This window comes from Octodon degus, unplaced genomic scaffold (assembly GCF_000260255.1).
Source record: "Octodon degus isolate 3935 unplaced genomic scaffold, OctDeg1.0 scaffold00051, whole genome shotgun sequence".
NCBI lineage: Eukaryota > Metazoa > Chordata > Mammalia > Rodentia > Octodontidae > Octodon > Octodon degus.
In genome coordinates, this window is record NW_004524627.1 from 5,250,046 (window position 1) to 5,263,998 (window position 13,953).

A 13,953-nucleotide genomic window follows, 5' to 3' on the forward strand; every position below is an offset into this window, starting at 1 on the left:
AGAGAGAGAGAGAGAGAGAGAGAGAGAGAGAGAGAGAGAACACGAACCTGGACAATAGCAGAAAACCAACATGGTCTGTGCAAGGGAATGAAAATAAGGGTGGCAGCAGAGGCCTCGCTGGAAGCAATACAAGCAAGAAGGCAATGGAATTAAAGTAGACTACTTCTTTAACAATGAAAAGAACAAGGGAAGGGAAATGGCTTAGTGGCAGAGTATGACACTTTCAGTTCCATCCCAAACAACTGCAATTTTTTTTGAAGAGTAAGAAAAGAACAATATCAACATGAAGGCCAAAATAATTCAAACTGAGTAAAATATTTTGAACTGAGTGAAATTAAAAATACCATATATCAAAATTCATAGTATGCTAAAAAAAAAATACTTAGGGGAAAATGCAAAGCACAAAATGTCTATATGAGAAGAGAAAAAATTTCTCTGACTAATGACTTTACCTTCCACCTTCAAAAAATTGAAGACAAAAAGCAAATGAAAAAAGAAAATAAAAAGAAGTAGGGAAGGAAATAAAGAAATAGAAAGATTTTTTTTTTTTTTTTTTTTTTTTTTTTTGGTCTGGCTCAGGATGCCTTAAGGGCAGGTCTGGTAAGGATGAGGATCCGGGGATTGGACCACAGTATCCTGAGCCTGACTGCTTTGCTTAAGCAGGCATTTAAACAACAGAGCTAATGGGCAGGCCCCCCAGGAAATAAAGAAATATTTGAAAGAAATACATAGAATAGAAATAAGGAAATAGAAAATAAAAGAAAGGAAATAAAGAAATAGAAGTAAATAGAAATTAGGCTGAGGATATAGCTCAGCAGCACAGTGTCTGGCAAGTGTGAGGTCATGAGTTTGATTCCTGGTGCCCACCCACACACACACACACACACAAAGAAGTAAATAGAAGAAAGGAAGTAATGCAGACCAGAGTGAAAATTAATAAAACAGAAGAACCCTGGAGAATGAGAACAAAAACCAACACTTTGAAAAGATTACTAAAATTGGTACACCCTCCAGCCAGACTGATAAGAAAAAAGAGAGGACAAAAATGGTGAGTGTCAAAAATACAAGAGGGAACATCAGTATAGAGTCCATGAGGAGGGTGATCAAGGAATATTATGATAATTTTATCCTAATAAATTTGAGAACTTAAATGAAATTAATAAATTATTTAAAAGTCACAAACTATCAAAAATTACTTAGGAATAAATGATTAACTGAATAGCCTTATATAAATTAAAAATTAAATTTGCAGTTTATAGCATTCCCATGAATAAAAGTCCAAGCTCACATGGCTTCTTTACTAGTGAATTCTACCAAATATTTAAATACAAAAAAAGAAGGAAAGAAAAGGATATAGAAAACTACATGCCAATATCCCTCATGAACATTTATGCAAAAAAAGGAACTTGAACGCATTCTTTGCACTACATGAAAAAAATTAAGATCATAGATTACATATAAAATCTAACACTGACACTTCTACAAGAAAATATGAATAAAATTTATAAATCTTGGATAAGAAAAAGATTATTAAATATAACACTAACACCAAAAGCACAACCCATAAATTAACAAATTGAACTTCATCAAAAGGAAAGACTTCTGCTCTTCAAAAGACATTGCTAAGAAATGAAAAAACAAACTACAGGTTGCAATAAAATATAAGCAACTGGCATCTGATAAAGATGTATGTAGAAAATAAAAAATCCTTGTGATGCAATAAGAAAACAACCCCAAATTTTAGAATAGGCAAAATATGTGAACATTTAACCCAGAGTATATAGATATGGTACGTAGGAATGTGGTCAATATCATTAGTTATTGGGGAAATAGAAATTAAAACTACAAGGAGATACTACTACAGACCTATAAGAAAGACTAAAATTAAAAAGACTGACTATACCAAGTGTTAGCGAGGATATGAGGGAACTAGAAATTTTCATGCAGTACTAGTGAGAATGTGAAATGGTACAACCACTTAGAATAAACATACACTTCAGTCCTTTCTTAAAAAGTTAAACATATACCTCCCATATGACCCAGCCATTCCACACCTAGGTATTTACCAAGGGAGAGGAAAGCATGTGTCCATGCAGACTAGCAACTTTATTTATAATGGCCCCAAACTGGCAGCACCCAAATGTCCATCGGCAGGTAAATAGATACACAAATTCTATCCATCCATCCACCATCCAGGTTGGCTCAGGACAAATGTAAGTCACTGATACAGGCAACAGCAAGGATGAAGCCCCAGCAATCATGCTGAATGAAAGAAGCAGGCTGAAAGAGAGTACAGGTCACATGATTCTGTTTACACATATGTCTAGGAAGGCAAACAAATGAGCACTTCTCGTTTAGCAGTAATCAAGCCTCAGACGAATCTCAGCGGCCACCACACGGCCACTGCACAGAGCTACAGACTAGTAAGCAGGGACCAAGAGCAGGCTGGCAGCTGCCCAGCAGGAGTGATTTGGGGTGGGTAGACAGAGGGAGGGAGAGGTGCCAAGGAAGCATGAGGAAGGCTTTTGGATGATGGGTGGCCTCTCTGCATTGTGGTGACTAGTTCGTGGGTCACATGTTTTGGGACTTACCAAATTATCTACTTCAAATCCGTTTACTTATTGTATTCAGCTACACCTCAGTAAAACTATTTTTAAAACATCAGTGGGCTGGGGAGATGGCTCAGTGGAATAAGCGCTTCTCTGGCAAGTGCAAGGGCCTGAGTTCAACCCCCAGTTCCGCAAAAAAAAAAAAAAACCAAAAAACACAGTAGCCAACTCTAGTAGAAAGACATTTCCATGTAATGCTTTGGCACTTGCTGTGTAACCTTAAACAAGTGGTTAAACTTCTAGCTTCTAATCTAAAAAGAAGGAATAGCATTACTTCCTTGTAGGAGTGTTGTGAAAATTAAAAACAACATGTTGGATATATTTTGCACTAAATGGATTCTCAAGTGATGGAGCTAGGATAATGCTTGCAAGAATGAGACCAGCTATGGCAGACACAGGACTCCACCCTTCTGCTGTCTGTGTTTCTGGGGAGGTAGGAACACCATTGCCATAGTTTCCTGCTTTCTCGGGTTACACCTTCACACGTGGTGACTTGGAGTAAACCTTGTGGTGGGACTGGGCCCAGCCCTTTTGCCTCCCTCCTCCTCCCTTCTCCTAATCTGGCCAGAACTGGAAGGGGCTTCCATGAGCCGCTCCCGCTGTGCAGCTGACCCCCTAGCCACACCCTTAGAATTTTACATAAACAGAATCAGAATCTGTGCTCATTTTTGTCCAGCTCTTTTCACTCAGCATGATTATTTGGGCTTCGTTTGTGCTGTTGCATGTATCAGTGGATCCTATTTGTCCTGAGCTGTGTCCTGCTACAGGGATGTGCCAGAGCGTGTGTATGTTTCCTTGCTCATGAGCACTTAGGTTGCTGCCAGTTGGGGACCATTACAAATAAGTTAGTTATCCAGAGGCTGGAAGTCAGTCAGGAAGACCATGCTGCTGGGAAGGCTGGAGAGAGTGGGCCTGTGGGGGCACATGGCTGGATCCTGGCACACTGGGCACCCCAGTAGGTGTCAGCTAGGGCTGCCCCTCACAAGAGAAGTCCTCTGTCATGGCTGCTGTGTCCCCACACAAATCCTGAGAGCTCTCTGGTAGCCCCCAAGGAAAGTGGGTACCTAGCTGTGAACCAGCCAGTGAGGGGCATAGTTCAAGTGTGGTGGGGGACCATGAGCTGTAGTTGGAAAGAAAACATAAAGAAGGATAAGGAGATCTGTATCTGTGTGTGTACTGTGTTTGTGTTTGCAATAACCAACCTTTCAGCACAGTGCCTGGCATGGACTTGGACGCCAGTGAAAGTTTTCTGGGTGAGCAAGTAGGTGACTGAGGCTGGTTAGATGGTGCTATCAGAAGTGGGGGTGATGGGTGAGCAGGCCCTGCTGGGGCCCAGGGCTGAAAGCAAGGGATTTAGCCAGGGACAGCGGAGGCCTCCTTGCCACAGGCAGGGTGACCTACAGGTTGAAGAGACTGACACCAGACCGAGGGCATTTTGGCAAGAAGAAGGTCCCTAGAGACCGCAGGCAGCCTGGCCCACCCCAGTGACCACCTTTGGGAGGCATGTGTCTGCTCCTCAGATAAGCTATGCAGAAGAGAGACCCTTGTCTTGTAGTCTGTCTCCCAACCACCAATCAGCACCTGCTCTGAGTGGGAACCGATGGAGCACTGATGTCCATGGCAGATTCCAGTCCCTCCAACCCACAGTCATTCAGAACACCAGGGAGCCAGGACCACAGGCACCAGAGCATGGGCAGGGATGCACACCCAAGCCAGGCCTCAGGGAACAGATGTACGAGCTGGTCACTGCATGCCTGATCCCAGCAAGTCACTGCTGACCCAGAGTGGGGCTGCAGAGCTCGAGCCTGTGGACAAGCAGCTGCGGGCAGATGTGCCTGTGCTCATTGTGCCCTCTGACCTTGCCCCCATTTTTGAACCCTAGAACCCTCACCTGTGCCACTGTAGATCATTCAGTTTCTGGAACCAATATGCAACTTGAGGAAAAGTCACTTCCTGCCAAACCAGAAGCCTGTTTCCCATTTGACCACCGCACTGAGGTCTGTGGCTGTTCAGTGTACCCCATTAGACCCCTCCAGGGCAGCCTGGTTACTGACCCTAGTCCCGGGGGGGCTGTACTCCTCCTGTCAAGGTACATTCCTAAAAGGACCCTAAAGACTGTGCTAAAGTGAAGTTTTGAGCAAAGAAAGAGCAACATTTCCTCCTGCCCATGGAGAAGTGGGGCTTCCATCTGATCGGCCTGATCAGAGTACAAGTCCTTTGGATAAAGCCTTCTTTATCTGGCGCTCTGAGCTGGATAAGAAAGATTCTAGTTTCTTCTCTTTGCCATCCAGCGAAGGCGCCCATCTCTCCGCCCTCATGCCCTGGCTGCCCCTACCCACCTCAGAGCCTTGTTTCTCTTGCCTGGTATCCTGGGCAGCAGCCACAAGGCCTGAGCATTGGGCTTGGAACCAACGCCCCTGCCCGAATGTGCATGCATTTCTGTGGCCGTGCCTGTGTGTGTGTGCGCGAGGATTTGCACGTGAGTGAGTGTGACCAAAATCGCTTCTGGAGCATGTTGCCCTCTGTCTGCCCATCCAGGTTACTCCTCGCTACAGGACGAGCTGCTGTCCCCTGCCTCCCTGCACTACGCGCTTCCCTCTCCGCTGCGCGCGGACCAGTACTGGAACGAGGTGGCCGTCATAGACGCCATCCCACTGGCCCCCACGGAGCATGACGCCATGCTGGAGATGTCTGACATGCAGGTGTGGTCCGCGGGCCTCACACCCTCTCTGGTCACTGCTGAGGACTCCTCTCTGGAGTGCAGCAAGGCCGAGGACTCTGACGCCACACAAGAGTGGAAGTTGGAGGGGGCGCTGTCAGAGGAATCACGGGGCCCTGAGCTCGGCTCTCTGGACCTTGTGGAGGACGACACAGTGGATTCAGATGCCACAAATGGCCATGCTGATTTGCTTGGCCAGGAGGAAGGTCAGAGGTCAGAAGAGAAGAGGCAGGAGGACTCGGCAGGTGCAGGGCAGGACTCAGAGAATGAAGTGTCTCTTGTTGCAGGCCAGCAGAGGGCACAAGCCCGAGCCACAGACTCGCCCTACGAGAGTCGGGTGCTGGAGAGCCACCAGGACAGGTAAGGGCTGGACTGCAGCTGTGAGTGCAGAACAGTGGGTAAGAGTGCAGAGAAGATGCTGAGGGGCTTCTGTGTCTGAAATGTGTGGCACCAGCTGCCTGGGCCCCCGCCAAGCCATCGTGCATGCACAAGAACAAGCTGTGCTCTGCAAAAGCCAGCTCCCTGGGTGTGGCTGGCAGGAGAGAGACTGAGAGGCAAGGGGACAACGGGCAGCACTCAGGCCCTGACGCCTGGGGAGGCCAGATTTGGGGACGCTGCTGCAGCGGTGTGGGTTCCTCTGTGTGCCTTGTGTACAAGACACCTGGAGACACCTGAGCCCAGGGAGTATGGCACACACAATTACATGGCCTGTATGGGCAGAGCTGGTAATGGTGCCCTTTGTCTTCATACTGAGAGAGAGGCTGGGGTCTGTCTGGGCAGGACAGGGCTTTGGGGGGTTAAATAGCACTGTCTTCTTTAAGCTGCCTGGCTGTGAAATCAGGCACTGTGCCTGGGGGAGCAAGGTTGGCAGTCCAGGACCTAAGGTTCCTGTGAGCTCCCCCTGCCCTGATAGCAGTCCTCAGAGGGCCCGCAGCCCTGTACTAGAGTAGACAAGGGCTTAGAGGTGGGATGCTCCATGCTGTAGTAAAGAAAGATGAGACAGATTTGAGCTGGGTGTCGTTTGGTCTCCCCAGGCTGGCATGGCAAGTGAAGGAAAGGCCCTTTCTCTACCTTGCTTTACTTGGCAGGTTTTCCCTAAAGCAAAGAGATGGTTCATACACTTTCAGAAGGCTATAGCCAGCACAGTGCTCAAAATGGACTAGGCCAGGTGAAGCTGTTCTCACTTCCTCTTCCTGACCTTGGTGTCCCTCAGTTCTACACCTTCTCCAGGATCTATTCATAGTGAGAGAAGTCATTTAAAAGATAGGATCTGAGCCAGGCATTCTGGCACATGCCTGTAATCCAGCTGTCTGGGAGACTGAGGCAGGAAGATCACAGTTCACGGCCGGACTAGGCAACTTGGTGAGACTCTTGTCTCAAAATTTCAAAAGCTGGAGCTGGTGAGATAGCTTAGAGGACTAAAGCACCTGCTTAGGCAAGCTTAGACCAACACAGGGACCTTGGTTCAATTCCCAGAACCACATGCCAAGCCAGCCCCAGGTTTAGCCAGTCACAGAGTCTGGGCATAGTGGTGTATGCCTATAATCCCAGTGGCAGGGAGGTTGAAAAACAGGAAGATCACTATGGGTCCGAGCTGCATAGTGAGACCCTATAGCAATTTTAAAAACTAAGAAGGTAGCTCAGTGCAGAGGCCCTAGATGCAATCCCCCCAGCATGCCACCAAAACAGAAATGAGATTTATTTGTGTTCCTTGATCAGTGAGGAGAGTGTTGGGCAGATGGGTCTACGAAGGCAGGAGGTAGAACACTGGCCATCCTCCCACATGCTGACCATGGCACCCTTCCTCCAATACATGTTCAGCAAATGTAGAGTTGCTGACAGGAGACAGAAGGCCTGAATTCTAGGCCGAGTTGTATCACTTCCTGGCTCCATGAGCTTGGTCAGCCAACCAGTGTGAACAGGTGCATTTTGATTACTGAACTATGTCCACTGGGCAGCTACGATGTGTCAGGCACCTCTAACAAATGCCTGGAGATAGAAGATGGCAGTGGGAAAATCAGAGACAAGTCTCTGCCTGCAGGAAGCTCGTGTTCTACATAAACTTAATGAGCTAAAAATAAAATCTGAAGCTTGGTGTACCTTCATATCCATGGGTTCCACTTCTACAGATTCCATCAGCCCTGGATCAAAACCACTGTGTTATGTGAAGAATTCTATCAGTACCAAACATGTATAGACTTTTCCTGTTTATTGTATGAGCAACACAGCACTTCTATGTCTGTTATTACAGGTCATCTATGCATTATCTAAAGCACAAAGGGAGATGTGTACAGGTTTCACTCACATACAACACCACTTTACAAATGGTGATTGAAACACTCAATGAATGTTCCTGTTTTAAAACTGTATTGAAATAAAAGACACGTTTCCCATAATCCCCTTGGAAATGCTTTCCCTTTGAAGGGGTAGTGCCCAGCTAGTGCACGTGTGTGAAGAAAAGCATGCCCAGGACAGATCCACCTCTGGGAAGGTGAGCAGAGGATGAGGCCAGGAGGTCACAGAGTCAGCTATGCCAGGCTTCAAGGTTCCCAAAGGAGTGTGGCATTTCCTGGGCAGGTTTTGAGCAGAGAAGCAGTGGGACATGGCCACTGCTTTGGGAAGAGCCTAGCATGATGAATAGGAGGCCACACTTGCTGGTGGTGTGGACCAAGCGGCACAGAGGTGGTAAGAGCTTGCACTCAGGAACCAGGAAGATCTGCTAACAAATACAACACAGAATGTGACAGAGTAAGGAGACAAAGAGGGTGCCAGGTATACACACACACACACACACACACACACACACACACACAACACACTGGGGCAGGGAGGAAGATACCAGGCCTGTCCTCACTCAAGACTGCTGTGAGGAGCGGGCTGGGGTGGGACATGGGGACATCGTCACATGCCCAGACCCAGTCAAGCTGTCTCCTATTAAGACCTGAAGTAGAGATGTGAAGGAGGTGTTGACATACACAGCTACACTTGATCTTAGCCAAAAGGCCAAGAAGTGATCAACATACATATCTAAAGTTCGAGGCTAAGACACAACTATGCATCTGGGTATGAAGAGTTCCAGGCACAGTCTAAAATGATGGATGGAAGGAAGTCACTTAGGCCATGGGTGTGGATAGCAAGATCTGTTCCAGAAGTGCAGGAAGTTAGGAGGCACCAGCAAAAGCCATTGAGAAGAAATGGCCGGGGCAGGGCAGGCAGACACAGTACTCAGGGAAGGCATGTGTGGAGGAGCAGTGGTCACCTGTTAAGTGGGAGTGATCCAGGCACCACATGAGTGGGAGGCACAATCTGAGGATGCCCAGTAATGGGGTGAAGGCCATGCAGTGAGCCTGAGGGGAGCAGGTCACATGAAGGGAAAGCACAGTAGCCTGGTGCCCATGGTCTTTCCACTTGGATGGCAGATGGGCACTATGTGTCTCCTCATTGGGATGCAAGTCAGGTGTTTTATTCATACTGTCCCAGCCCTGTGGAGATGAGGACAGGACAAGCTGTGTCCCCATGAGCCAGGGCCCAGGGCAGGGACTGTCTGGGAAAGCAGAACGAGAAATGACCAAGTGCCCTTTCTGTCTCCCTGGCTCTGTGTCCCATCCTGGACTTAGACCACAAGACCGGGACTTAGAAGGCTCCATTGCCTCCTACCTGCAAGAGGCCACGCAAGACCCACATTCAGTCCAGATGACACTGCCCACTATCCAAGGGCCAGAGCGTGGCATAAAAGAGGGCGTGCAGGCAGCCATGAGCACCTTGCAGCATGCGGAACAGGTAAGAGCCCTTGAGGTATCAAGGTATCAACGTGTTCAAGCCAGCATGGGGTTTGCATGCAGTTGGGCAGTGCCAGGCATTTCCTGTCTTTCAGAACAGCAGTGGTGACTTCACCTCCGTAAGGCTGTAACATAGCAGTCCCCTTTCTGCCTCATTGCTGTCTGCCAAGGGAAGGGAGGGCTTGTCCAATGCCCCTGCCATCCATTCCTACACATCAGCATCTTGGTGGCTGAAGTGAGCAGAATGGGTCTTGTGGTCTCTGACTTACAGCTCCAGTGACCTCACAGCCATGATTTTGGTCTGTCTTTTATTCATCATGTTTCAGGAAGCTCTCCAGAGCCGGGAGACCTGGGCACCAGGCTGACTGTGACTTGAGTGTCCTAGACAAGCCACCGGCTCCTCGGCACTTTCATTTTTGCTGGGAGCAAGGCAGAGTGGAACACTCTCCAGAAGGGTGATCTCTGGGTCACAAGGTGGTGGCGGAGTCAGCCCTCCTCTGTACTCTGCTGTGCTGAGCTCGCCTTTTCGCCCTCCTGCCACCCTCCTGTCTTTCCTGTGCTCCCTGTCCTCCTTTTTGCTCTCCTTATCCATGCGAGCCAACCTTGTCCTCCCCAGATCAGCAGTTACCCCCTCACACACAGTCACGTCTCCTGGGCCTCCCTCCCACTTGCCACAGTGCATGCATGCCCACATGACTGCTGTGTTCTCAGATTCACACTGCCGTTCTGTGCACCTGCACTTTGAACAAGAGCATCCCGGGTGCTGTGCGCCTTTTCTGGCTCTTTGCTCCTCTTCTTTATCCAGGAGATGTCTCCTGGGCCTCTCCTTCCCTGTTTCTTTTTTCCGCTCCTTCACCCCCCTCTCTGAGCTGGGCCCTGGCTCAGGATGGCTCCCCAGGGCTTGAGCTGCTGGCTGAAAGCAGTCAAGAAGGATGCAGGATTTTATTTAGAAACCTCCCTGCCAGGTGTGTGCACCTGGACACAAAGGCACTATGCATTTTAACTGTGGACCACCCAGTGCCCCAGGTTCTTTCTTGGTACCCCATCCTGCTCCTTGTGGGAGCAAGCATTTGAACTAAAATGCAGGGCATCCAAACTGGATCAGTTCTGAATCCCAAAGACAGAGAGGGAGTCAAGAATGTTCTTTCCTGCAGCCTCTCTACAGGCAGCTGTTGGCAAGATGACTGGGAGGTGAGACAGAAGGTAGGATAGCCCAGAATACCCCTGAGTTGGGCTTCTTAACTGTTCTGATTGTAAATGGGAAAACTGAGGCCCGATGGCTTTTTCCAGAGTCACATGATAAGCCAGGGCCAGAGTCCAGGTGCCTTGGTTCTTAGCTCCACATTCTTCCAGGCAGAGTACACAGGGCTACCATGCCTGAAAACCAAGCCTCCATGTTCCCCTGGCCTGGGGACCCCCAGATGGGGCCTCTGCTGGATGGTCTGGCAGTCGTCAGAAGGATGACAGGCCAGCTGGAGGCCATAAAGCTTCTGTGTACCAGCGTTTCCACAGATTCTGAAAACAATGACAGAGATAGGGATGCCGGGCCACCTATGCCTAGTGGTGAGTCCAAAAGGACAACTCAGGCCATTCTGCTGACAACCTGGATTGAAATATCTGACAGTAAGCTATTTTGTTTAGATTTTTTTCAGTATGGGGTAAGGAACCCAGGCCTCCATGCATGCTAGGTAAGCGCTCACCACTGAGAACCCACTGAGGCCCCAGGCTTTGCTCCTGTGATGGGCTCCTGTACCTGTGCTGAGGGCTTTTCTTTCTCCCAACTAATCTAGGTGGAACAAGGCTGCACAGGGCCTGGCAGGACTTTGAGGTCTAACTCACTCACTCCTTTACGCTTTCCCTTGGCCAACTTGCTCCAACCCTCTTTGCTGATGTCCTCGATGAGAAATAAAATGACTGAAGGCATGAGGCAGGGTGGACACGTGGTTTGACCACATTATAGTGGGGATCACACACACACACACACACACACACACACAAACACACACACTGTGCCTTTGGAGTAGGCCACATGGTGGGTTTGTGTTGCTCTTTGTAGAGGTCATATTCCGATACACTCTCAAGAAGGGGTAGGTGAGGTACCTCATCTCCCTTTCACAGATAGAGAAACTGAGGTATGGGGCATGCCCCTTTGGAGTGATTGGTGGGCCCAGTTCACTGTGTCCCAGGTCTGTGTTCTTTCTGCCACTTAGAAGCAACCTGACTTAGAATGTGAAATTCTTTCCACTGCTGGGGCTTTGAGGAGGGAAGAGCCTTTAAGAATAGGCTCTAGATAGGCACATGAGTCCCCACTGGGGTGGTTTTGCCCTGTGAAGGAAGGGACTGAGCCTCTAATGCCTGAGTCTGGCCCTGAGCAAATCACTCACCCTCAGGGCTATTTTTACAACACATCCTTCAGTTTCCTGGGTATTTGCAAGTCTCAGGCCTCCTCTGCCAGGGACATAGGTCTGATCACTAGCTGAGGAGACACAGGAGTAACTGCATTCTCAGAATTCTTGTTTTCTAGAGCCCCTGGCCCAGAAGTTTGACAGAGCAGGGTGGAAGTCCTACCATTTCCCACAGAAACAGGCAGCTGGCCATCTGAGTGAGCTGTCCCCCCTGCTCCTGCTCCATGGTGACTTTGACATTGTCTCCAGGCCAGGGACAACACCTGCCAGCGTCCTTCTAGCCTAGTCGGACAGCTCCTGTAGCTGATTTGGAAGCTAAAATTACAGGCGCCTGATGTCACCAAGAGTAGGGTAGAGGCCGGGACTGTGTGTGCGGCGGGAGGGGCACTCAGGCCCTGCTGCTGCCACAGAACTAGAGATAGCCCCTTAGGTCTCCTGCCGGGGAGAGGCAGAGTGAGGGGCAGAGAGAAGCCAGGGAGACACAGCAGGCAGAATGGACGGGGCCATAGGGGCATGCAGGAGTACAAGCGGGCAATGAGAGGGCTTCCTGCAGAGGCCAGCCCCTGGCGGCCCTGGTTCCAGGACTGTTGGGCTGTGAGCAGAGGCAAGGATGTGGACTTTCATCACGCAGCTACTGGTCAGCCTGGTGTTGCTGGGCTTTTTCCTGGTCAGCTGTCAGAATGTGATGCACATAGTCAAGGGCTCCCTATGCTTTGTGCTGAAGCACATCCACCAGGAGTTGGACAAGGAGCTTGGGGAGGGCGAGGGCCTGAGTGACGACGAGGAGACTGTCTCTACCAGGGTGGTCCGGCGGAGGGTCTTCTTGAAGGTAAACACCAGGCTGGGGCACCAGAGGCCTGGGTGGAGGGGACCCTGCTGTGCTGTGTGTGGGCTGGGCTGTGGGAAAGCAGCCCTGGAGCCAGGAGATGTGTTGCTCAAGGACCGGAGGGCCTCCAAGGGTCAGACCTGGCACGAGGCACCAGAATTGTGCACGCAGCCCCCAAGCGGGCATAGGAGGCCTGCTCTTGTCCTGTGTGTGTCACCAACCAGCTGTGGGTGTGTGTGCAAGTTACACATAAGACTGCTATCTGTAGCTGTGATGTTGTAAATGCGTAGCCCTAGTTGCTCCCTTGCCTCTGCTCCTGGGGCCTCCTCTGAGAATTCACTGTCTCAGCCCTGTTGTGCTTTCTCTGGGGCATTGCTCCAGGGCATCATAAGGGTCAAGTCTAAGAGGCTCCTGAGAGCCCAGGGCTATGCTGTCTCCAGCTTTCCCAGCGAGCACCAAGCACCGCCCACACTCTGGGAGCCCCTGAGTGCCTGTGTCAGTGCTGAGCATGATTTCCTGCCTGGAGGTGCTGGAAGGACTTTCTTGTATGTGTCTGTCGCTACCACTGCTCTTTTATTTCCTCCTCCTCTGCTCTTATTCCCATTTGCCAACCTTGGATTCTTTTCTCCTTTCTCCAATACCAGGGGAACGAGCTTCATAATATTCCAGGGGAGCAAGTGATAGAGAAACAATTCACAGATGAACAGGGCAACTTTGTCACCAAGAAGGTGGGTGCAAAGAGTAGTCTGAGTTGGAGACACGCAGGTGGGGGCTGCACCATAAAAGGTACTGAGACTCAGCTTGAGGCAGGGTTTCACAGTGGCCCTAATAGGAGGGAGCTCTGTGGTCCCTCCTCTGCCATGGCCAGGACCTCCACAGCTCAGCAGAAATGGTCTCGGCACTGCAGCCTTCTGAGATCACACAGGTGTGCCCCAGGGCTTCCTCGTCTGACCTGACCTTAATGCTTGTGCCTTGCTCCAGAATAACAGCCCCCAGGAACTACCTGAAACCTAGTTTCATGGTGCCTGGACCTGAAAACAGCTGTTAGGAGAATAATGTGCCCGTTCTTGGCCGCCCAGGCAACCTCTGATAAGGACATGGATACTCCCTGAACTGGAGAAACGATTTTGCCTGGCAGGGGTCAGCCCCATGCTACCTGGGGCCACAGGGGGTGAGCAGAGTACTCACACTGGAGGAAGAGGGCATCACACTACCCTCTTTCTGTGTGGGCAGGGGCTGTGTCTCTTGTCATCTTCATGTCCCACTTCTAAGCACATGGCAGATGAAAAGGGTGTTGAATGTTAGTGTGAATGAAGGAAAGCTGGGTGGGTAAAATGGAATTCTTGTAGATGAAAAAGAAACACCCCTGCATGTGGCATTGGGCAACGGCCTGTGGCCACAGCGACAGAGGGAAATGCTGTGGGCTGCTCGGACCTTGAACAGCAAGTGGATGCATGAGAGCCCTCCGCAGACCCCAGGTCCTCCAACCTGGCCCAGCACGCATTTTCCCATATGGTGATGGCAGCGGAAAGCAATCCCTTTCTGGGCTTCTTGGGCAGGGCTTACCCCTCCATCTCTCACTCCTAGGAACGTGCTCTTGCCCTTCTCTTCCTGG

The 13,953-nt window shown here is 49.9% G+C and overlaps 1 protein-coding gene across 10 annotated transcripts in view; it reads left to right on the forward strand.

The window, feature by feature from the left end:
• Ank1 (ankyrin 1) overlaps positions 1–13,953 on the forward strand; it is a 121,606-nt gene that overhangs the window by 99,110 nt on the left and 8,543 nt on the right. For 5 of the 10 annotated variants that reach the window (XM_023717272.1, XM_023717271.1, XM_023717273.1 and 2 more), the window contains 3 exons: positions 5,148–5,688; positions 8,946–9,108; positions 12,983–13,066. In XM_023717272.1, coding sequence (XP_023573040.1) covers positions 5,148–5,688; positions 8,946–9,108; positions 12,983–13,066 — 788 coding nt within the window. Of the gene's footprint in view, positions 1–5,147; positions 5,689–8,945; positions 9,109–11,844; positions 12,342–12,982; positions 13,067–13,953 lie in introns of those variants that run through there. The other 5 variants (XM_023717277.1, XM_023717278.1, XM_023717275.1 and 2 more) reach the window with 4 other exon arrangements.